Source organism: Oryctolagus cuniculus, chromosome 1 (assembly GCF_964237555.1).
Source record: "Oryctolagus cuniculus chromosome 1, mOryCun1.1, whole genome shotgun sequence".
NCBI lineage: Eukaryota > Metazoa > Chordata > Mammalia > Lagomorpha > Leporidae > Oryctolagus > Oryctolagus cuniculus.
Window position 1 is genome coordinate 31,848,135 of NC_091432.1, and position 24,609 is coordinate 31,872,743.

At 49.0% G+C, this 24,609-nt stretch overlaps 2 protein-coding genes and 1 long non-coding RNA gene across 4 annotated transcripts in view; 1 reads left to right on the forward strand and 2 right to left on the reverse strand.

The window, feature by feature from the left end:
* The window catches only part of NAT10 (N-acetyltransferase 10), a 40,926-nt gene extending 22,243 nt beyond the window's left edge, over window positions 1-18,683 (reverse strand). Inside the window, exons 1-11 of the mRNA XM_002709044.5 lie at window positions 17,812-18,683; window positions 15,020-15,142; window positions 13,863-13,954; window positions 10,942-11,113; window positions 9,449-9,571; window positions 7,989-8,050; window positions 7,256-7,370; window positions 7,059-7,166; window positions 3,451-3,584; window positions 2,298-2,391; window positions 2,062-2,160 (exon numbers count right to left, since the gene is read on the reverse strand). Of these exons, the coding sequence (XP_002709090.2) occupies window positions 2,062-2,160; window positions 2,298-2,391; window positions 3,451-3,584; window positions 7,059-7,166; window positions 7,256-7,370; window positions 7,989-8,050; window positions 9,449-9,571; window positions 10,942-11,113; window positions 13,863-13,954; window positions 15,020-15,127 (1,107 nt within the window). The 5' untranslated portion in view covers window positions 15,128-15,142; window positions 17,812-18,683. The remainder of the gene's footprint in view (window positions 1-2,061; window positions 2,161-2,297; window positions 2,392-3,450; window positions 3,585-7,058; window positions 7,167-7,255; window positions 7,371-7,988; window positions 8,051-9,448; window positions 9,572-10,941; window positions 11,114-13,862; window positions 13,955-15,019; window positions 15,143-17,811) is intronic.
* LOC138849271 (uncharacterized) lies at window positions 18,014-23,399 on the forward strand. Its single transcript, XR_011387858.1, has 2 exons — window positions 18,014-18,138; window positions 18,676-23,399. It is a non-coding gene; the product is annotated as an uncharacterized lncRNA (long non-coding RNA).
* CAPRIN1 (cell cycle associated protein 1) overlaps window positions 21,965-24,609 on the reverse strand; it is a 43,725-nt gene continuing 41,080 nt past the window's right edge. For both annotated transcript variants that reach the window (XM_051825901.2, XM_051825905.2), the window contains one exon: window positions 21,965-23,809. In XM_051825901.2, the coding sequence (XP_051681861.2) occupies window positions 23,745-23,809 (65 nt within the window). In that variant the 3' untranslated portion in view covers window positions 21,965-23,744. The remainder of the gene's footprint in view (window positions 23,810-24,609) is intronic.

Here is a 24,609-nt window from a genome sequence, read left to right on the forward strand (position 1 = left end):
GAGACTTGGCCAAACAGAAACTATGAAAAATGCCTGTATGAAGGGAAACCATTATGAATACCTTAAAGGAGAATTTAGCAAAATCCCAGAAATCTGAAAACCTATATATATCCCAAAACCCAACCATTCTGCTTCTGGAAATAAAAAAATAAACTGTAGAATACTAATACAGTGTTTAAGAAGGAATCAACCAGATCCACAAGTTTTAACCTGGACACATCTTAAAAAAATTCTTAGTGTTATTTGAGAAACAAAATGAGCGAGCTCCTATCTGCTGGTTCACTCAACAAATGCCCACAACAGCCAGGACGGAAGCCACAAGCTGGGAACTCAATCCAGGTCTTCCACAGAGGTGCCAGGGACCCAGCGACTGGAGCCATCACCTATTGCCTCCCAGGGCCACATGGCAGGATTGTAGAATCAAGAGCGAGAGCCAGGTATCAAACCCAGGTACTCTGATGAGATGTGCCCATCTTAACTGTTAAGCCCAATGCTCACTCCTGAACGTGTCTCAAAAACAAATGCCGAGTGTAACTAGATGAGCTGAAGGAGGACAAGAACAGTGTGTTGCCCTTTACGGACGCATACTATGTAACAGAAAACACAAACACAGCAACTGCAAGGAAACACAGCCTCAACCCAGAATCAAGTTACCAACAGGGAGGGACACAAGGCATGAGCAGAGGTATAGGAGGGACTTCCACTCTATCTGCAAAGCTTACCTAAGACAAAAATAGAAACGACTTTCACATATGAAAGAAACGCGGCAAGCAGCAAAATGCCAGTGTTTCTCAAATGTGAGTGCTGGGCACCCGAGTGTCACACAGCTACCCTGCACTTCCCAGGGCAGCTGAAGTACTTCACCGCGAGCCACCTTTTCCAACCACATCGCCAGAGGACACGGGTCACGGAGGTAGCGACCCGGCCCACCCCGAGCAGCACCACACCCCCCCACACCGGGCCCCACCGCATTCTTCAGGTGATAGGTAAACCAGCACGTCATCAAAGCAGCCCACAGGAGGCGCCAGGCCACGTTCCATCGTTGCCTTCTCCATGTCTAGCAAGAGGCGGGGGCTCAGTCAAGTCACCCCCGTGTGCCTCTCCTGCAGGCTGCAGACAACAGCACTCTGGCAACCAGAGAGTGCATCTGGTTACAAATTCAAGGACGAGAAGGGCCACGCTAGGGCACTTCAAGGAAACGGTTTCCTCCTCCGGATTCTGTACCTTCCTGAGTTTTAACAGGCCTCTGCATTCTGCCTTGCAGCCTGCCTCCATCCCCGCCCCAACCCACGTCATCAATCTTTCCTCCCCTCAGCTGAGAGAATCAGGCCCAAGTGGGAAGAAATGTATACGAGGAGATTCTAGGAGACAGTAAGAATCAAACAAGATCCTTAAGGCAAAAGGCATAAACACTTAACCTCGTTTACAACCTGGACTCTCAGATAAAAGCATACCTCTCTGACAAGCATACCCATACACTTGGAAGGGTGTATACTGCCAAGTTCACCTGGCTCACTTCCCACCCCCACCCTACTCCAAATACAATCAATGAGCCCACTCCAGTAAGAGCCCATTAATCTCAGTCCCCCCCGTGAGCTGTCACAGAATGCTGCTCTTAGAGATTTCACAGAATTGAGCTCTGGACGAGCACAGGCCACTCAGGCTTGCAGAGTGCTGGAGATTTATAGAGCTTTTGGGAAAACAGTTTTAAAAGGAAAACAGGCCACTGGCTAAACCACAAAGATGCGGAGCACATTTGGCAAAGTTCTTTTTTCATTTAAATGGCGAGGTTATTCTTCTAGCTACAGAGGGACCATTTCAGAACCTGCAGTAACTCAGCCACGTTAGAATTGACTGATGTCAGAACAATTTTTTTTGCCCCCTTTCTCATTCCACATTCAAAGGACAAGACTACAACTTTCCAGTCTGGCTACACTGGCTTCACTGTCCTTTAGAAGAGACAAATTCTGAACAGGTTTATCATAAACAGCAACACGATGAAGGGACATGCAATTACAGAGCCCACAATGCCTGCGAAAGGATACATCTCCGCGGCCTCACCTGAATGGTCTGCCTATGCTCCCGGAACACGTTCACTCTGATCACGGCTTTGTTAAACTCAGGATTGAGAGACTGAATGATTTCATAATCCAGATGCTCCTGGCGGGCGCAAAGGAAAACCAATGGCAAACTTTAGCAACCAAATATTAAGAAAGCAAGCATTCTGAAGTCTAAAGACGTCCCCTGGACTTCAGCTCAGCACTGAACCAAAGTCAGCCCTCATCCCAGCTTCCTACCTGATACTGCAGAGCGTCGAATCCTTTAAATACAAATTCGAACAAGGTGTGCAGGTTATCGGGGCTTGGGGAGGTAACAAAAATGTTGGAGTACCTACAGAACGAAGAGGAGGATGGCTGAGAAATGGAGGACTCTTTAAAGCAATGTCGTTTAGAGAAGAAAACTTTGGTTTGCTCCTGTCATACAGGTGATAACTGGAGGCAACAGCAGGGAAACAGGTCAGGATGCTTTTGGGGCAGAAACATGAAGCGACTCCCCAGGCCCGAGTCAGGTTCTCCTTCCCAGGTAGGTAGCAAGTTCAGGCATTTAGCTGCCACATGTGTGAAAGCAAACTGCTGAGAAGCACTGTGGGGAGACACCACCACCCCCCTCCCCGCATGCAGAAACCCAAATGGCACTCCCCAGTCCAGGGCCCTGCCACCAGGGGGATGGCCTCCTGCTCACACGAGCTGTGCTGAAGCCGGAGAGCTCCTGCACACTCAGGCCAAGGCCGCAGCCAGCCTCCAGGACCCTTGATGCAGGAGAGGGTGCTGGCGGCTCAGACGGAGCAGCAGGAAAAACAAAGAGCTAGGAATCAAGAGCTGAGCTCAGGCCCCAGCTCTCCCAGCATCAACTTGCTGGGAGATCTTGGAGAAGTCTCTGGAACTCCTGAGCCCATGTTCGTCCACCTAGGAGATGCCCAAAGTGCTCTAGGGAGCACCGGGAAGATGACGCACATGGGAGCAGGAGGTAAGTTGTAGGTCTGCTACTACAGTGTTAGCAGAACAGACCGTAACAGCAGCCGCATCAACCATCCCGCCTCCTTGGTAAGCCTCAGACTGGGGAGCAGCCCCTCAGAGGCCAGCAGGACCTTCCACGAAGCAGGCCAGTAGACACCACACTCGTACTTTTCTCAGCCAGCAAAGCGGGTCACATCACTCTCACTCCGAGAGTTTAAGTTTCTTCCCCCACATCTTTGCTCGTGTGTCTGTTCTACTCTAAGCTGCGATTCCAAAGGTGCCGAGTGCACGCAGGTGTACCTGCACCTCGGGGGTGGGTGGAGGGCAACAGTGCTGCCGCTTCCAGCCAGAAGCCAACAGAAAGCCAGCAAGCCCAGTCAGACCGAGCTCCCCTCCAGCCCCCGATCCTGCAAGCTGCCGAGAGTTCCCTCACCCAAAAGCCACAGCCCCGGCAATAGCCAGGCCCAGGGCTGCAGACTTCCCCCGTCCTCGGGCAGCTGTGAGCGCGACGGTGCTTCTCAGGGTCTTCTCCGAGATCCCCTCGATGAATTTCAAGACGGCTTTTGCCTGTGGAAAAAAAATGTACTGGGTGAGCCCTGACAAAGCCACATTCCAGCCCTTTATCACCATCGCCGAGCAGCCAGGCTGCTGCCAGGGTTAAATGACAAGTGGCAGCTCTTCGAGTCCAGAAAGCACCACTCAGCACCTGGACATCCCACTCCCCCGGCCATCCCGACTCGGCCCCAAGAGCTACAAAACTAACTACATGTGGCCAGCCCTCGGATTTCCAGCTTCGGCACATACCTCGTCCCCACACCTCAGGCCTATGCCCACGCACCGGCTCCCTGCACAGCTCCCCTGGGACCACCTGTCGCTCCCCCTCTTCATGGAGGAACGACACTAAACCCTGAGCTGTTCTTTCGTCTGCTCGGCCCTCCCTGGGTTTGCTGCTGGTTCTTCCCGGGTTGGCTACTATCCCTTCCACCTCCGTGGAAGGGCAGTTCCCCCTGGCCGCATTCCCCACTTCCGCAGGGGAGCGGCACACCGCCGGCCGGCTCTCTGGGGGCTGCACGGGTTCCCTTAGATGTTCCCCATAGATGTTCCTGGTGCATGCCGTCTCTCTCCTCCTTTATAGTCCTCCTCCGCCAATCCCAACTCGGCTGCCCACACGCCGAGTACGCTGCTCTCCTCCAATCAGGAGCAAGTCCTACAGTTAATTGGTTGAACTGGAGGCAGCTGTGCGGAAGCTGTTTACTTCTCTCCCAGCGCCATATTGTGGGAGAGCAGATGCATAGAATAAGTCCTAATTCGAGTAACTTAGTCTAGTCCGGATTGCTCCCCACAACCACCGACATCTTAAACCTGAAGCTGGACGCTAAAGGCTCCCACAAACCTTCCCACACGCAGTCTTCCTCGGCTCAGTTACCTGTCCGAGTGTTTATGCCAGAAGCTGATCGACCACCAGCAAGACGGACACAAACCCTGCCACTCCTCGTCGTCATGCCCTCGAGCACTCGGCTCAAGGCCTCCACCCTCACTGGCCTCCGGGACCCCAGAAGCCTCCCCCAGCCCTCCCGCTGCCGCCCTCATTCTGCTGCCGTCTCGACCCAGCACAGCAGCTCGAGGACCCAGAGCCCCCGGCAGCTGCACTGAGAAGTAACCGTAAGCAGAAACCTCATCGTCTCACGGTGCACACACCACGGCTCATCCAGGGGCCCACACAGCCTCAGTGGCCTCCTCGTGAGTCCTGGAGCACCCGAGCCACACTGCTGCCTAAGGTCCGCGCACTTGCTGATCCCTCTGCCTGATGCACTCATCCGCAGAAAGCAACTTGGCTCATTTCCTTAGCTCCTTCTAGTCCTTGCTCAAATATCACCTTCAAACCAGGCCATCCCCAACTGCTGGATCTAGAAAGACAGCAGCCCCACTTCCCCGAGTCCCATACGCCCTGTCCCTCTTTGCTTTTATGGACCTTCCGTCACACACAGCACCTTCAACTTGATCCGTGATTGGCTAGCTTCCTTTATTTGCTCTGTCGCCCAACGAGAAGGCACGTTCCGTGCAGCAGGTGCACCGTCTTAGTTACCGCCAAGCCCCTAGAGGGCCTAGAGGAATGCCTGGCACCTGGAAGGGAAAGCCTGATGCCATGGCCCCGAATGAGAGGAGCCAAAACAGGACTCGGGCCAACTGTGGCTCCCTGGTTGGCACCTGTCCTGGGAGGGTCAGATGGGGCGGCACGGCTAGTCCTCATGAAACTTCTTCAATGCGAAGAAGATGTTGAAGAGACACAGGCCCAGGCAGATGCAAGGGCGGGCCCGAGGGAAGCCAGGGTCTCTCCAGGAGGAGACACTCAAAGCAGAGCCAGGTCCTCCTCGTGTCAACCCGGTCTGCCTGAATGCTGAACTCTGCCCCTTTTTAGAGCAGTGAAGTAGTAAACTGTTCAAACAGCGGGAAGAAGCCACTGATGTAACTGAAGGGCATCGGACCTGGACTAACAATGCATTCTGCAATCATTTCCAAAATGGAAAACCAACACACACAAACAAAAATCCAGTAGAAAAGTGCGCAGAGGACATGAGCAGGGCGGTTCACCGAAAAACGGACACAAAAACGAAACTCAATACAGCTGACCGATAATCGATGAAGAAGATACCTGCCTCTTTCCTAATTAGAGCAGCCCAATCTAAAACACGCACATCACATGGGTGAAGACTCAGGTCACAGCGCCCAGAGCGAAAGCATTTGCATCCGCTGCCGGGGCTGCACCCACACCCACCCCTACACACCCAGCCTCAGCCCCAGCAATTCCTCTTCTGGAAACCTACCCAGGATAAAAGATGGCTTCCAAAGATTCGTGGGAAAATGGAACCAAAACAGAGCGAGCATTTTTCCACAAACTTTTTTGAAGCCCCCTCGTACAGTGCCCACAGATGTAACTAAGAAAGTCCTAAGAGCTTTATTTATGATAGCAAAAAAGCTGGACTCACTGAACGCCTAGCAAAGGACCCCCTCCAGGCTGTGCACTGTGACTTCTTTGCAGTCAGGAAAACTTAGCACTCAGATGCAGAATTTACTGCTAATAACAGCTGGCTCTGCAGAGCGGGACTCCCAAGTGGCAACACCACCTTTTATTGCTTTAATGTGTACTCTGCGTACTAATTAATTTTCTCCCCTTTTTGTTTTGCCATGGCCTTTTGTACGTTGTTTGCCCATCCTGTGTCTCACTCCTTCTCTCTGGTAATAAAACACATACCAGGAAATGGTCCAGAGCAGTCCACAGCCCGCAGTCTGGGCTGCCCAGAGAGCTACGCAGCTGGTGCTGATGTTTCCAGAATGAACAGAGAAGCCAGTCTGTCAGGATTCAGCCTGGGTGGGTGGGGTCACCGAGGCTCTTGCCCACCAGGAAGGCAGAGCTCAGTGCTAAGGGGCTTGTGCTGCTCATCTGGCTCAGGCTAGCCCAGAACCCTGAACACACCTGACAGCTCAAAGGCACCGGGCTGTGTCCCATCAGCAGCCAACATGGCCCAGGCACCGCCAGAGAAGCCAACCTTGCCAGCAATGCCAGCGCAGAAATGCTTCCTGGCAGCTCCCACTCAGCCTGCCATCTGCACCCAACAGACCACAGGGCCCTCATCAGGCCTCACATGCAGACAGGCAACCAAGCTCTCTTTGCACTTCTACACAAGCGAAAAACCCTTTCTATCATCAAACCTAACTGAAGTGACAGAGTGCACACATATCCCCCTGCCTTGGGAACAGCACCAAGAGGACTCCTCTTTAGATGTAATCCATCTTCCCCTGCAGACACCCAGCCCCCTGAACTGTTCGTGGGGATTGGGCATGGTGGGGGGGAGAAGGGGGAGGAAATCCCTGAACTTCCTCTTGAACCCAGCCAGGACAGAAGAGCATGCGTGAGTATAAGCAGGAGCCAAGGCCCAGCCCTGGGGAGCTCCTGGGGGCTGACTGGCTTCTGCAGCTCTCTGTAGGCCCTACCTTACCTGTGCGCTGCGCACGCTGGGCTGGGGGCCCAGCGCCACTCACCTGGTCCAGGGTCTTGCAGCAGTCCACCAGCACGCCCACAGGCTGCGTGTCCTGCAAGCTCTCCTTCAACTCCTGCAGCTCCACATCAGAAGGACCGAGACGCTCATCCTACCAGGGAGAAAAGGAAGGGGAGGTTAGCACCACCACGGGAGGATCAACACGGGAGACCCGGACTCTGCACCCTGCCACAGACTCACCGGAGCCTGCGGAGGGAGGGCCTCGATGCTGGCCACGTGTGAGGAGATGGGCAGGATGTTGAGCTGGTCATCGATGACGAGACACTTCTTACAAGAGGCCAGAGAGAGAATAAACCTGAGAAACAAAACCAGGGCAGTGAGGGCTCGGAGGGAGTGGGCAGAGCCCACACGGGGGCACAGAAGAGCGGCTGCTCTTCAGGAAGCTCACCGAGCCCCCTGCGTCTCGCCGCGCCAGGCCCCAGCTGCAGAGCAGTGAGATGATTGAGAGCCACCTGTACAGGGCACCCGCGTGCCATACACAGCCCTTGAGCCCATGGGTAGCCCTCCACATGCCTGCCATGTGTGCCCCCAATCCCCTGGCTCTGTCCCTTGTCCTCCTCAGCTGACCAACACACACCAGGGATGGGGACACACACACACAGGAATTTGCCTTCTTTCATCAGGGAGAGAGAACACAGGAGGACAGGACAAAGAAAGTCTCCCTGAAGAAATACAGCACAAGGGGCCGTCGCTGTGGCAAAGTGGGTTAACAAGCTGGCCTGCAGCGCCAGCATCCCATATGGGTGCCAGTTTGAGTTCCGGCTGCTCCACTTCCGATCCAGCTCTCTGCTATGGCCTGGGAAAGCAGTAGAAGATGGCCCAAGTCCTTGGCCCCTGCACCTGCATAGGACACCCGGGAGAAGCTCCTGGCTCCTGACAACAGTAAGGGACTGCAGGATGTCTGTAGACCTACCTCTCGTTGAATCTTCCCACCACATCCTGATGGGCCTCGGTCCTGTACCTGGAGTGCACGTCCTAAGGAGGCAAGACAACATTCACTGTGAAGTCTCCCCGTAGTGCTGAGGCCCAGGAGTCCAACACCAAGGTCTGCCAAAGGAGATGTCAGTGATCCCACGGTGCTGGTGCTGGCTCTGGCCAAGTGCGATCTGCTAGAACTGAGCTCAGATGCTAAATGTGCCGTTTCTTATGACAATGAACTTCCCCTCGCTTTCCCACACTTGATCCAGCATCCCAGGGTGCACATGTGCCAGACATGCTGGCCACACCTGGTGCATATAGCTCCCCTTCGTTCTCACGGGGCCCACAGCCTGAAGGCCAGGAACGCAGACAGACACATAAGTGAACAGATACAGACTCTGGTAAAGAATACAAGTAAAATACAGGGTGCGGTGACAGCAAACGGAGGACCTGCACATCCAGAGAGAGAGGAAGGTGCTCCCCGGTGACAGGCCAAGGCTTGAAGGACAAGCAGGTAGCCGTGTAAGAGGTGGAGGAAAGCAACTTATGGGACCTGGAGTCACTTACTCACAGCACCTCAGAGGCGCTGCCTAAATGCCACACACTCTTCTGGAACCTGGGAACACACCCGCAGGGACCCAAGGTACAGAAGCCAATCACTGGTAACTTCGGAAGGCTGTCCAGGGCAGGCTGCGGTTGGGCGCAGCCACCCATTCTAAGCAGCACAAGCAAAGGCTACCCCGAACAGGGACTTGACATGCATGGAAGCACGCTGTGGTGGGGGAAGCACGTGCTGACACCCCAAGGTGACAATGAGCTGGGCTTGCCCGAGGAAGCCAGGACAGTAGTGACAAGTGATGTCAGAGGTGGAAATGACAGGAAGTGGAGCCCAAGAGCTGGGGAAAGTCCATTTCACTAGATAAATACAGCTCATGAGCCCCCGGGGACAGTGCCAGCACTGCTCCAGAGACGCTCCGATTCAGGTACAACATACTCCCACTCCTAAGTGGCTTCTGCGGAGGGAGCCAAACCTCCTCTCCCATGATCAAAACTCTTGCCAAAACAGGAGTGAGATGGGCAAGTGAGACTGTTCCTTCATCCACTAGAATGGGGGCCAGCAAGAAAGCTGTGCATGCTTCCTGTTTTGCAATACACACGCGTAGGCGTGGGCATGGCTCTGGGCAGAATGCCATTCCAGAAAACTGAGCTACATAAAAGCCGCATCATAACTGCATACGAACACCTGAAAGCAATGTGAAATCCGGAGGTTCCTAGGCACACCCGGCCCTGAGAGCCATCCACACTGACTTTTTCTTGAGTTGCAGTTGAAGAGCTCCCAGCTCAGAGGTGTGCAGCTTGCTCACTGGTGCTGCCCGTGAGAAATTCTTTACAGAAAGTGGGCTACAGCGAAGGCAGACTGAAGCGAATCCACACAGTGTAACCTCAGCCGCTTACCATGGTCATTGTGTACAACTGCTTGAGGGAGTTCATGGTCCGCAGGAGGATGACCACCAGCCCGCCGCCTTCCACAGTTTCCACAGTCCTGGCCAGCAAGTTTGGAGTTAAAGCTTCAAAATCCTGGAAGGAAGAGACCTTAGAAGGGGCTGATCATGCCAAGGACATCCAAGGAGACTTGACTAAGGCCAGGTGGTCACGCAAAGAGGGCTTCCGATCACAAAGACAAGACAGTATGGCCTCCAGCCCTGATGAACCAGGACACACACACACACACACAGGCCCTCATCTGGAGACAGAGGGCAGCCTAGCCTCGAGTACAGGTATACCTGGTTTATACTCTTCTGGCAAAATGTTTCAATAACCACCGATAAAATCCTATTTGGAAACGAGTCCTCCAGCCTTCACTGATTCACTCGTGAACTTCAGAAATAGCTTCGTGTGTGGCAGCAGTTTGGCAAAACTCAACTGTTCCACATGGGGGTGCTACTGTTTAAGAGAGGCACCATTCTGGCACCTAGTAGTGGCCAAGAGCAGAACTCCCCCAATTAGTCAGTGATTAGGCCAAGGAACTCCCCTCAGTTAGGGTGAGAGGGGAGTAAAATAACTGCTCTTCCTGGCCTCTGAGGTGAGACACGAGCCAGCAGTGCCCAACTCGCTGGAATGCAGACAACAATCACACTGTCTAGTTTGATTTTTCTCATTCCGTAATTTATATTTTGCAAGATATGCTTTACCATTTTCGAAATCAGGGTCTCAGTGGTATGTGACTATAAAAACACACACAGAAAGGTGGGAATTTGTGCTTAGATTTGGGGTGGGGGGAGCACGGCTGTCAAAGAATCAAAGAACAAAACAAAGACCGCCAGAACCAGAACAAAGAAAAACGTGCAAGTCTATTAAGATACCCGATCACAAATACACACTGGGGAGCACGTCCCCAGCAGCTCTCTGGGCGGACAGTGAAGGGCTTCTCGGGGCTAGAGCGGGGGAGTGGGCTCCTGGCAGCTACGCTGCTTGTGCATCCTGGAGAGGACCCAGGAGACACAGGTGGCTCCAGCTGGCTCTAACAAGTCTCTGCACACTGGCCAGGGAAGGCTTCATGAGTGCCAAGGGGCTCTGGGACCCTAGGGCCACTCACGGTATCTGGTGCTGAGGTGTGCATTTGGCACAGCGGTTACGTCACCACTTGGGACAACCCATACTGGAGTGCTCAGCTGAGTCCCGGCCACTCTGCTTCCTGCTAACGCACACCCTGGGAGTCAGCAGGTGGTGCCCAAGCACCTGGGCCCCTGACACCATGTGGGGAACCAGCCTGATTTCCGTGCTCCCTGCTTTAGCCTGGCCCCGCCCTGGCTCTTGCAGGCATTCAGGGCTAACGCAGAGGGTAGGAGATCTTTCCATCCATCAGGCAGCACTAAGCACCCGTCGATCCTCTAACACCAGGCATAGGCTCGGCGGGGGTGGGGGTGGGGGAGAGGGTGGACACGCACCTGGAGGACACACATGCCGAACGTATTGCCCAGGATCTTGTGGGTCTCATTGTAGTAGCAGTAGCGAATGTTTGTGGCTGCTACGAAGAGCTCAAAGGGGTCATCTTGCTTTAGGTTCAGCGTTCCGTTCTTTATTTTCTTCTGCAGCTGTCTCATTCTCTTCTTCCGATGACTAGAGTTGGTTAACCAGAGAAGCTACTTTAGTTGGGAACAGAGCCTAGCAGTTTGGCACCATTAAGTTACCTGCATCCCGTATCAGAGTGCCTGGGTTCAAGTCCTGGCCCCCAATTCCAGGTTCCTGCTAATGCAGACCCTGGCAGACAATACGTGATCAATCAAGTAGTTGGGAGACCTGGATTCAGTTCTCGGCTCCTGCCTCTGGCCCACTCTAGCCCTGGCTGTTGGAGACATGTGAGGAATGAACCAGTGGATAGGATCTCTGCCTCTCAAATTAAAAAAAAAAAAAAAAGTTAGGAGTGGGGGAAAGGCTCAGCGATCACCCTCTCAGACCTTCAGAGCAGTAGGGAACTTAGAAAGTGTGGGGCTCGCATGGGAGACCCGGCTCCTGGGTCCCGGCTTTGGATTGGCCCAGCTCCAGCTGTTGCAGCCAATTGGGGAGCGAACCAGCAGATGGATACCTCTCTCTCTTCTCTCTCTGTGTAACTCTTTCAAACAAATAAATAAACCTTAAAAAAGAAAAGAAAGTGTGGGGCTGCTTAACTTGCTGTAAAGGTGAAGGGAAGCGGACAAGCACGGAGCAGAGCGGTTGAGAAGGCTTTGCAAGCAGGCAGTCCGGACGTGACCAAGTCTGCTACTTTCCTCTGCAACCCGAGCAGGTGGGGAAGGGAGTGGGGAGGGGACAGGGGTGCGTTTGGTCCAGCCGTTAAGATGCTCCTATCCCAAACTGAAGTGCTTGGCTTTGTTCCCCAGATCCGGCTTCTGCCTACAGCTTCCTGCCTGAAACCTACATGGGAGACCTAGATTCAGCTCCCAGTTCCTGGTCCCAGCAGTTGAGGACATTTGGCGAGTGAACAAGCAGATGGGAGAGCTCTGTCTATCATTCAAATAAATACATTTTTTAAAAAAGCAGGCAGACAATAGATTAAGTGAAACCAAGTGGCTTAAGTTTAAAAGGCAAATCTGCCAAGAAAACTGAACTGCCTAATTCTGCACCCTTCTCATATTTGACAAATGAACAATATTGAGAAAATGCCCCAAAATTTAAAATTCTAGGGCAGGCAACAGGCCTCATTCTCGATTCTATACTAAAAATGCTTGGGGGGAGGGGTGTGCAGGCTGTGCTGTGGTACAGCAGGGAAAGCTGCTGCCTGCAGTGCTGAGCCCTGGCTGCCCCTCTTCCAGTCTAGCTCTCTGCTGTGGCCCGGGAAGGCAGTGGAGGATGGCTCAGGTGCTTGGGCCCCAGCACCCGCTTGGGAGACCTGGAGGAAGCTCCTGGCTCTGGCCCAGCCCAGCTCCAGCCATTGTGGCCTCTTGGGGAGTGACCCAGCAGATGGAAGACCTCTCTCTCTCTCTTTGCTTCTGCCTCTGCATCTCTATAACTCTTCCATTCAAATAAATAAATAAATCTTAAAAAAAAAAAAAAAGCTTGGAGCCGGAGTTGTGGCACGGCAGGTTAAGCTGCCGCCTGCAATGTTGGCATCCTATATGGGTGCCAATTCGAGACCTGGCTGCTCTACTTCTGATCTAACTCCCTGCATTAGCCTGGGAAAGCAGCAGAGGATGGCCCAAGTGTTTGGGCCCCTGTAGCCACGTGGGAGACCCGGAAGAAGCTGTGGATGAGCAGAAGTCTTGACTACCACGGCTTCCAGAGGCCACAGTCCACCGTCAAGGACAGCAGTGAAGTGGCAAGAAGGGCCCTGCCGAGAAGCTGGGAGAAAAGGCACTGCACTGGGGCAGCAGGTCGCTGCGCATGTCTCACGTCTCAGCACACAAAATGGGCACTGAGACAGATGGCAAAGGCAGGGAGGTGCGAGACACTTAGGTTTTAAGATACACGGCAGTAAAAGGAGGGACAATGCCAGCCTCGGGATAAAGCTGGCTATAAACGCTCACCACATTTTGAGAACAAGGAAAGCTAAGCATGTGTACACAAGAAAGGAGAAAGTTTCAAGAATATACAGTGTCAGCCAGAAGGACAATTCAAGTCCTGAAAGGACCGGCGCTGTGGCATAGTGGGTTAAGCCTCCGCCTGCAGCGCCTGTATCTCTTGTGGGCACCGGTTCAAGTCCCAGCTGCTCCACTTCCGATCCAGCTCTCTGCTATAGCCTGGGAAAGCAGTGGAAGATGGACCAAATCACTGGGCCCCTGCACCCACGTGGGAGACCTAGAATAAACTCCTGGCTCCTGGCTTCGAAATGGCCCAGCTCTGGCCATTGTGGCCATTTGGGGCGTGAACCAACGGATGGAAGACCTCTCTCTCCCTCCCTCCCTATCTCTCTCTCTCTGTAACTCTCCCTCTCAAATAAACAAAGTCTTAAAAAACAAGTCCTGAAAGGGAGGTGAGAGAAGAGATCCAAAGCAGAAAAACTGGTCTTCGTGGCCATGGAAGAAGGTGCATTGTGTCTGTGAAGGAAGGGCAGGAAAAGGGAGTGTGAAACGGCCGCTGAAGGAACTTTCATGGAGTGGCCTGATCAGTTTGGAAAAGGACGACAAGAAAGCACGTGCAGGAAACAAGGCATGGCACTGAGAGCTGGGAAGGGCGTTCAAGTGGCAAGAAATACTGTGAGGCGTTTAGAAAGGATGGCAACTCTACTTTCCCCTCCATTTAGCGATGTCCTCAGGGACAGCAGCACCTCTAGTAAAGATCCCTGCAAAACGACATCAAGGAACTACCCTCCTGGCACTGAACTAATCAGCAGGGGCTGCAGGTGGACTGGGACACACAAAGGGGATAAGTTTACCTGCTAAACCCCAGCTCCTTCTTGTAACACCACAGCACTGAAGGCCGCGCCCTTACAGTCGCTTTGGACAACATATGATGGAGTATCACCACCTGCAAAGAACAGGCACAGAATCTCTGGTCAAACAGCCCTTAGAAACTGCCAGGCTAAGACCTTATCAGACAGATGTGAAAACTCAACTGAGGGCCAATGAAGTGCCCAAATTCACAAGGCAAACAGTAGCCAGGTTGGGATTAGAAGCTCATGGCCAGCACCGCGGCTAAATAGGCTAATCTTCCACCTTGCGGCGCCAGCACACCGGGTTCTAGTCCCTGTCGGGGCGCCGGGTTCTGTCCCGGTTGCCCCTCTTCCAGGCCAGCTGTCTGCTGTGGCCAGGGAGTGCAGTGGAGGATGGCCCAAGTGCTTGGGCCCTGCACCCCATGGGAGACCAGGAGAAGCACCTGGCTCCTGCCATCAGATCAGCGTGGTGCGCCGGCCGTGGTGGCCATTGGAGGGTGAACCAACGGCAAAGGAAGACCTTTCTCTCTGTCTCTCTCTCTATCCACTCTGCCTGTCAAAAAAAAAAAAAAAAAAAAAAAAAAAAAAGAAGAAGAAGAAGAAGCTCAAACGCACACACTTCATTTTGTGGTCAACCTACCACCTCACACTTCAATAGGTATTGTCTTGTCTGCTAATGAATATGAATACAGGGGCTGGCACTGTAGCATAGCGGGGAAAGCCACAGTCCGTAGCGCTGGCATCCCATATGGGTACCAGTTCGAGTCCCAGCTGCTCACTTCCCATCCAGCTCCCTGCTATGGCCTGGGCAAGCAAAAGATGGCCCAAATCCTTGGGCCCCCTGCACCTCTGTAGGAGACCCAGAAGAAGCTCCTGGCTCCTGGCCTTGGCCTGGCCCAACTCCAGCCGTTGCAGCCATCTGGGGAGTGAACCAGCAGATGGAAGATCTCACTTTCTAACTCTGCCTTTCAAATAAATAAATAAATAAATCTTAAAAATAAATAAATATAAATACAATTTGCTACTTCCAGGCAATGAAGGGGATCCCCAACTAAAGAAATCTTGACGCCCTTGTGTGCTGAAACCCCAGGTGGCCTATCACGTGCTGCCTCTTTGAGACAGGACATAAAGTAATTCAAGAAGCGATCACCAGGTCTTACCTGATCTTTCCCTCGGTCCCCGACTACAACAAAGAGAGACCTCTGCCGCTCAGCTACCCCATTCTCAATGAGAATTCGGATTCGGTTATCCACCTTCTTCCGATGCATGGTGAGAGATTTTCACTAGAAGAGAAGCAAAGGAAATACAACTGGACAAAACACCCGACTGCAGTGAGGAACCTGAACTGGCTGCTGCTGATGGGAACTGGGGCTCAGCTAGGCACACTGATAAGCATCAGCCCACTGAAGCCTCAAACAGTTCCCCAAGGAAGATGGCAGCCTCTGTTTTGAAATTAGGAAACTGAGGTTTGGGAGAAGAAAAAAAGTTCCCTCAGTAGGGGAAGTCAGAAGGGAAGCTGCAATTCATGCCCTCACCTTGCAGTTTTTAAAAACTGGAAACCTGGGGCCGGCACTGTGGCGTGAAGGGTAAAACAGCTGCCTGCAGTGCCAGCATCCCAATATGGGCACCAGTTCGTATCCCGGCTGCTCAACTTCCGATCCAGCTCACTGCTATGGCCTGGGAAAGCAGTACAGGAAGGCCCAAGCATGGGAGACCTGGAGGAAGCTCCTGGCTCCTGGCTTCGGATCGGCGCAGCTCTGGCCATTGCAGCCATCTGGGGAGTGAACCAGTGGAAGGAAGACCTCTCTCTCTCTGCCTCTCCTTCTCTCTCTGTTAACTATGACTATCAAATAAATAAATAAATCTTAAAAAAAAAAAAAAAAAAAACTGGAAATCCGAGGTCAGCTTGTGGCACAGCAGTTAAGCTGCCGCTTACTGTACTGACAGCCCATATCGGAGTGCCAGACTCAAGTCCCACCTACTCTATTTCTGATCCAGCTTCCCGCTAATGCACCTGGGAACCCAGGCATTGGAAAATGAGTCAAGGGTAGCAGACACAGATGGAGTTCTTGGCTCCTGGCTTTGGCCCAGCCAAGCCCTGGTTTTGAGGGCATTTGGGGCAATAAATTAGTAAATGGAAGATTTCTCTTGCTCTCTCTCATGAACATGTAGGTGAAAGGTATCTCTGTCACACTTCCAAATAAGTAAATAATTTAATTGAAAACGTGACAGTTCAAAAATAAAAATAAGAGAATGACTAAAATATATATGGTATACCCATATACCCAAACCATTTTCAAAAACGATCTTGGGACAGATACTCATAAGAGTATATCACGGTAAAGTAAAGTATGCTACCAGTTTTACACATATACACAACAGAAGGGGAAAAACTGGTCACAAATATCGACATGAAAAGTAGCTACTCCTGGATGATGAAGTTTTATCTTGTTTTGTTTTTTAGAGTTGTTTTAATTTTGTTTGTGTTACTAACAAAGCCAAGGAAAGGAAATCAGTGAATATTTCTATTTTGCCTCAAGTGAGGAAAAAAACCACACTGAAGTTGTCCAGACCTTAAAAGTTACATGATTGCCTGCAGTAAAATGCTGCATCATTACCACAAGAAAAATGTACCAAAGGAACAACAGAACTGTCCGTTACACTATAAGGTAAAAGTACAAATAACATGCCACTTAGAAACGCCAGTGCCTGCTACATTCTAAAAACAAAGCTCATTAACTGAACCTTAACCATACACTAATAACTGCCCCTTCCTACTTCCCAACCCTAGCATGAGCCCCTATTTATATGTAACGCATCCCAAGGCAGAAAAGTGAGGTGAGGTTCACACTCAAGTCTGGCTGGCTCCCAGGCCTGAGTCTGTTCCCATCGACAACCTCACCAGCTGCAGCCACAGAAACCCAATCAATAATTATGGGAGGTGGGAGCAGCCTCTAGCCCTAACTACTGTGGGGCTCTCAGAAGCGGCACCAGATCCAACCCTTGTATTTAAAGGGAAGACTAGAGGCCAACGCTGTGGCGCAGCGGGTTAACGAGCTGGCCTGCAGTGCCAGCATCCCATATAGATGCCGGTTCGAGACCCGGCTGCTCTACTTCCAATCCAGCTCTCTGCTATGGCCTGGGAAAGCAGTACAAGATGGCCCAAGTCCTTGGGCCCCTGTACCCGCGTAGGAGACCTGGAACAAGCTCCTGGCTTCTGGCTTCAGATCGGCGCAGCTCTGGCTGTTGCAGCCAATTGGGGAGTGAACCAGCAGATGAAGACCTCTCTCTCTCTGCCTCTCCTTCTCTCTCTCTGTATAACTCTCTGACTTTCAAATAAATAAATAAATCTTAAAAAAAAAAAAAAAAGGAAAGACTAGATGTAAAAATTAGGTGTAAAATAATAGCTACTATAAGGGATCTGATAGAGCTCTAAGATTACCGTACGCCGAAGTTGCCAAGGGAGGACTAATGGACGAGGAGGGCCTTGATGCTTATTTTTTTACTCACTTATTTATTCGCCTAACTGCACACAGCATTTGTGCGCCAAGCACCACCCAGGTGCGTGGCAAACAAAACCAAGTCCTGCACGTGGCTGAATAAAAAGTAGAAACGAACGTGCACAGTGAGGTAAGTAGGAGCGAGGGAGGACCTGGGATCACCGCGCCTCAGTTCAAAGCCCAGAGCAGAACTGGCCAAGTGTGAGCCAGCTCCGAGAATCTCAAGTGTTGCCATGCACCCATTCGCCACGACCCCCTGCCAGGGGTCCCCAGAGCCCGCCCGAGTACGGAAAGGACTCTGGCTACCCAGGAACGCCCAGCGAGGGCCAGTCGCTCTGGCCGGGTGTCTGCCTCGATGCCGCACGTTGGTCCTGGGGCCGACCCCCTCCCAGTATGGCGAGGACACGGACGCGGAGCTTGACACCCACCCCCAGCCCTCCAGCGATGGGTACCTGAGCCCCGAACCCGGCCGATCCCTGCCGGCGGCAGAAGCACGTGGGGGAAGCAAGGAACTCCACGAGAGGCGGGCGCTTCAGGCTGCCTCGGCTGATGCCTGGCCGCCACCTCTCGTCCCGCATAGGCTCTGACAGCCTGCGCGTGCGCGAGGGCAGTATATGCGACGGCAAGCGAAGGGGCCTTCGTTAATGCGGTCGCGTACCAATGACGTCACAGGACAGGGAGGCGGAGCCCCTGCCTAAACTTGAGCTGTGCCCTAGTCGGTCCTAGCGGTAGCTGTGGTGAGGGGTGCGACTTTGCTCCAGCCACTAAGGGCTAAGCAGGCATGTATTTATATAGATATAGCCGTCAGCACCAGGCCACCAGCCATTGTGCCGGGGGTAGGTCCGGTGCAGCGCAATGCTGGTACGACAGGGGTTTGTTAGCCTGGTTTTTGCGAGATGGCTCTGGAATGCGCTCGAGCTTTATTCACCTTATGTAAACATTTTAACGGGACACGATGAGGCCGCTTAGCCAGTACGCCTGCTTTATTCACCGTTAGACCCTCCATCCCCGCAGGACTGAACCTGTGGAGCTGTCTGGAATTCTGTACGTTTTCTGCCCACCACGGCGGTCGTCGTACTTTGAGGATTCCCCTTTAGACCTTTATCTGGTCGTGGAAGGTTGAAGGTCTTCGGTAAACCAGCCCTGGGACGCTCTCTTCAGCTGTGTCCTCTCCATCTCCCGGGAGAATTCGCTCAAGCGCCTAACAAGGGTTATCTATATTTTTGCGTTGTTTTAGGGATTCAAATGTTTTACATTTCTTGGATACTAACAACTGAATGTCCAAGACAAATTCATTTTCCCTTCCCCAAATACAGTTCGATTCTATCACCACCCATCTAGTCCAACACCGGTTATCACGTTCTCTTCCAACTCAATGTCAATATGCCAGACGCTACACTGAGTTCACAAGGAGTCACCGAAATGTTGCGGCTCCTAGTGAAGCCTATGTAATTCTGGGTAAGTTTTAAATGCTATTAAGGAAAAGGCCAGTGCACAAAGAGCGATTAAATGTATCCAGGAGTGGACTGGAAAAGCAGGTGAGGTGGTGGCACTGGAGCAAGAGCTGTGACCAGAATGAAACCTGAGGATATTTGAGTTAAAAGCCTTCTCACGCCAAAGATATGCAAAGGCTCCAAGATGGTAAGACACTTGGCAAATCAGTGTGGCTAGAACACAGTGGGAAAGCAGGCCAGATAATGCTGGACATGCAGACCAAACTTCTAACTTTAGTTTTGATAGGAAACCACTGGAGTTTGAGCGATAGAAGAGTAACAAAACCCGATTTGCTGTCTTTTAAAAGGTTCCTCTGGCTGGTGTGCAAAATCTGTACCATGGGTTCAAGCATGAAGAACCATCACAGGGTACTGTAGTTGCCTGTTTTATCATGTTGTAGTGGTGGTGGTCCCAAGTTCTAGATGGCAAGACAGAGTTCAGGGTAGAACCACATGCATTTGCTGAAGGATTACAGGGTATGAAAGGAAATCAGATGGTACCCCAAAGGGCCTGTCCCCAGCAAAGATTTGAATGAAAAGCAGCTGGTGCAGCATCATCAAGAGGTTGATCTGGAATCCAGGTGTTGGCACTTGAGGGGTCTGGGGCCTAGAAATATTTAGGGGAGACTGAAAACACTGAACATACTCAAAATCATGGGATTGGGCAGATCATCTATGGAAGACTACAGCTAGAAATCAAGTCTGACAACCAAAACCTGGAGAAACTGGCAAAGGATAACTGAGGGAGTGGCTAGTGAAAGGAAATGTACAGATCCCATTCACCACCACCACCCACCTGTATGTTATAATCATGACTCATGCGGGCTACTCTAATAAGCCTCCTCTATCTCTTGCTCCATACATTTTATTCTGCATTCAATGTTCTTTAAATGGCAATAGGTTACTTCCATCCCCTCACTCCAAACAGTACACACACAGCTTAAAAACCAAGTTTCTAACTGTTCTGAAGAGACAAAACTTAACATGGAGTAGAACTACAAAGCTACCCAGTTAGCCCTTACCAGTTTCTCCACTCTACTAAACCTTGCTGTTTCCACTTCAAGCAGTTTCCTTAGTGATCAGGTCTTTGAATATGCTCTTCTCTTACCTGCCTAGTTTACTTCACATCCTTCAAACCTTAGTGCAATTATTCCTTCCAATGAAGCCTTTCCTGATCGTGTTCATATCCCATCAGTCATAGTCCTTACCACCAACTGCACTGCTCCATCACAGCATTTGCTATGCTCAATGAAAGCAGGAACGACAATGATTTTTGTCACCACTGAATGCCTAGTATTTTGGCATGATGCCAGCTAATTTGCTGAATGAAGCCTTAGTTCAGTGGCTTAAGTGTCTCCCAAACGGAAAGATGGTACTTCAAGAAAGGTAACAAAACAGTAAGCTAAAAACTCTCTCTTAACTAGACCAGAGACAAACTGCTGGTCTTGCACTGGACAAAGATCCAGCCTGTTGCACAAAATTAGGCTTCATTAGCACCTTGTTAAAGTAGGGTATGCTAATAGTACAGACTGAGAAAACACACTCAAGCCTTCTTAGAAGATGAAACTACCAGAGTCAAGCCTTTTCCTAAGTGGCATGTCTTTACTTGAGCTTCCCTGGATGGTACATAGAACTGAAGCAGACTTCGCTCAAGGACAACAAAGAATCAGGTTTTCATATAATTTAATCTACTGGAATTTGAAACATTCACTAATCTTTTCCAATGTTTGTAGAATTCAGAATAGGAAAAACTAGAGTTGAGCCTTAACAATTCACTTTCACTTTCCTCCATAAAAAGGAACAAGAGCTCAAAGAGTAATACTGATTTTTTCAAATGTAACTTAGTCAATAAAACTCAAAATGCTTTAATAAGAACTTCAATAGGATGCAGATTCAGGAGCTAAAAGTTAAAATGAAGGGTTTGAATTCAGTGCTTACCTGCATCCCCTTTCTCCTTATCAGATATATTATTGAAAATATGAGCGAAACACAGACTTCCTAAAACAGAAAGCCAACCGCTCAACTACCTTCTGCATTTTATGAACTGGTTATCAAATGAGCACCTCAGTTAAAAGTCTGACAACATTCACACATTCTCATGTCTCCGACAAGACTAGGTGGAAAAGCCTCCCACACAACAGATTACATGTGTGTGGAGACAAATGAACTGGAGAAACTACTTGATTTAAAAACAGGTGATGGACATTTGCTTTAATATCAAGATACAATGATTGGAAAAACTCTCCCATATTTTTAAGAATATTAGAATCTGGAAATAAAACTGCCCTAAACCAAGGTGATCAATGGCATTTTACCTTTACTAAAAAAACTTTGAAAAAGAAGTTTCATTATCCACATGAGATAATTATCATGTATGTACAAAAAGTATTTTATATGTGGTCTTGCTACACCAAGAGGCTACAGTGACAGGTGTGACAATCATCATGTCCTTCTAACTCTGCTAAAATGTGTATTTGATCAAACAAAAGGCCCTCAGCAACTAGGTCAAGCATTAACATACAGAATATTCAGTACCAAGATCTTAATGAGACTTTTTTTTTAAAAAGTTCTCTTCCCTGTAAAGAGATACTACTTTTTAAAAATATGATCTGAATTAAGACATAAAAGACTTACATTTAAACTGTGATGGTAGAATGAAAGAAAAATAGTACTTTGAAAAAGAACAAATGATTCTTTTAAAAAACATACACAGAATAATCAAACTACAAACATCTTTACAAATTCACAACATCTGCACTAATGCATAGAATCTGAAACCTAGAAGGCATTTCTCTCCCATCTCATCTCTGGAGTGATTCTTGTAGATCACTATATAAAGAACTTACAATTTTGATCTTAAATGTCATGAAATTATTTTCTACACAGATAAAAACTTAGTTTTATATAGGATCACAAGCACACATCATCTAGGGATTATTCACTAAACCACAAATATTTTATCCATCCCTCTAAGATACAGCTTACATATGGTTGTGGTACATCCCAGGCAGATGTCTAAAGCACGCAAGGGGAGGTGCTAGCAAAAGAAATACTCATTTGCCAAAGTAAACATATAACCCTTCCCATATGATGTACCACAACCACACATGAGGAAAGTCAAGAACTTCTTTTATTTTAAAATAAACATTGAAGATCCCCCATTTCCCACCACCCTACAAAATTTTTGAATGTGGAATGTTCAACAGCCTATCTATTTTAGTAGGTTACAAAACCAGCAAAAACTCCAGTTGTCTAATGATGAATGTTTGAGAATAGCTTTGTTTTTAAGTAGCTGAGCACCTACTGGAAAAATCCCTTAGCTAAAGGCTGAAAACAAATTTAACTTCTGCACAGAAAAGTAATTTCACAGCCTTTGCTTAATAGGTGGGATTGATTCTCCATGACGTCAAAGTGGAATGGGACAACAAGCAGCATTAAGTTCATAGGCACACTGAACTAGTGCTCAAACTGTTACCACAAATGCCAACACAGTACGTGTGGCTATAGCACTACTAAACTGTCCATCTCCATTATATTTGAGCTCTCCCTATACTATACCTAAGGGAAGATACCTCCACTTTGAATATAAATGCCTCCATGAGAAAAGGAGAATTCAGTTAGGGTTAAATTAGATAAAAGGTAAGTGCAAATACTATAGAAATAGCTGCTGGAAATAACCATAAAAATTTGTGACACTAACAATGCATGGGGTGAATCATAAAAGCTGCTAGCTGTTGAACACCAGCGTTTCAAGATACAACTTTTATAAACATGTTTTATTTGTTTTGCTTATACCATCAGAACTGAAGCTACTGACTGTCATCTCCCTTAAACAGGGAAATCAATCTAAAACACATACTGGTGCTTTTCAAAAGATAGCAATTTTAAAAGGGTGATAGCAGCAGGCATTTGGTATCTTTTTCTTTTAAAAACGATCAAGCTGCAGGAAAAACATGTGACCAAGAGTGTTATGATTATCCATTAGAGATTTTCATCAGTACCTGTACCAATTTAGGTGACAATACAGCAATATTCACGGATTAGTGACAATGTACATGTCATAAGGAATGATAAGAGTACCAATCCTTATAAAAGTCATTGTCTCAAAGAAATTGTTAAGTGTTCAAAAAGGAAATCTAAATACTTCACATTAAGTACAGAAGCGGCCATCCAGACTATATCCCATATTTGTTGCGTATCTTTAAGAGTGCCAATCAAAGCCTAATCTGTATTGACTTTATCTTACACAATATCAGCTATTAAAAAGCAATTTCTATGTGTTTTTAACCACTCGCTTGGCCAGATGAAAAGTGAGTACTGTGTCGAAGCTGGAAGCCAGCCTTACATGTGTGATTAAGGGCCCATGCATAATTTGCTAGGTAGCTAAACATTCAGTGCTCCAATTTAACATGAAAGCTGTGAAATGCAGCTGTTCTGCCAAACCAACACTCCGCTCCTTCCCTCTTCCTTTCAAGGAAAATATTTTAGCTTTGTCAATTACCACTGAATTAATTCTAGGGCTGATTTGTAGATTTTATCCAATGTCCAAAAAGTCAAACTTGTTTTTTCCAAGCCACTTCAAATAACTATGGAGATAATATCACCCCGTAAAGTATATTATGTTTTACTCCTAAGCAAGGGTGAGGAATCTGAGTATCATGTGCAAGGCTCAAGATGACGCTTAGGACAGAACATGCAGAGTAAAAATAGTTTCCTTCCATATCCAGGTAATATAAAGCTGACAATTGTAGTCCTGTCTTTATGGGATGAAAACAGTCCCTTTACAATGTTTCCTGAAAGGGAGAACAAATAGATAATAACTCTTCTGGTAACATATTATGGTACACTGGCCAGTGTGTTTTTGGCGATTAAACATAATCCTGTGAATCAGATTAATTCACTTGCTGAGTGTTCATTTGCGGCATCCCTCTGTTGGGTCTTGGGGGCCCTCCACGACCTAGAAGACAAAAATGGCATTTGATTTTTCTTTCAAATATTATTTGTTTTGCCTTCAAGCAGATTTCATCTGAAGTCAAGAAGCATGTGGGCAGCTTGTCACCACATTATTAGGTTTAAGAAGTCAATTCTTCAGTGTTCAAGTTTCACCTGTCCTGGAAGTGGTCATGCGCAAACTTGCTCATGTTCCCTAGCTAAAAGAAGAGTAGAGCTAATGGAGTATTCCACCAGTACTCATTCATTCATTCATTCAACAAGTATTTATTGAGTGCCCACTATGTGCCAGGCACCATCATCAGGCGTTGGGAATAGATACAGCAGTGAAGACAGACAAGGTACCTGCTCTCATGGAGCTTACATTCTAGTGTACACTCTAGCTTACATTTCAGTAGTAAATAACATCATACTATCAAAATTAATAAAAGCACCAGAATGAAAACAGACCTTATTACCTAAACTGTTAAAAAGAAACTACATAACATTCAAAATTGTATAATGACTTATAACAGATAAAATAACTTTTTACATGCTGTTAAAACAGATTGTAAGCTCTCAGTTAACTCAACTTTCATAGAATGCTACAAGGTGGGAAAGAAGAACACAACCCACATTCACATGCAAAAATCCTTTGATACTTCTAGTCAAGTCAGTAACTCCCAAGTGATCCATTACTTTAAAAAAAAAATGCACCTTTTTGCTGGCCAGTTCTACTAACATTCCAATCAATGTACTTTGTAATTCCTCCTTAATATACACTTTTAAACATGTTATGGGGAGGAAATCTAGTCAATATTTAGCCTC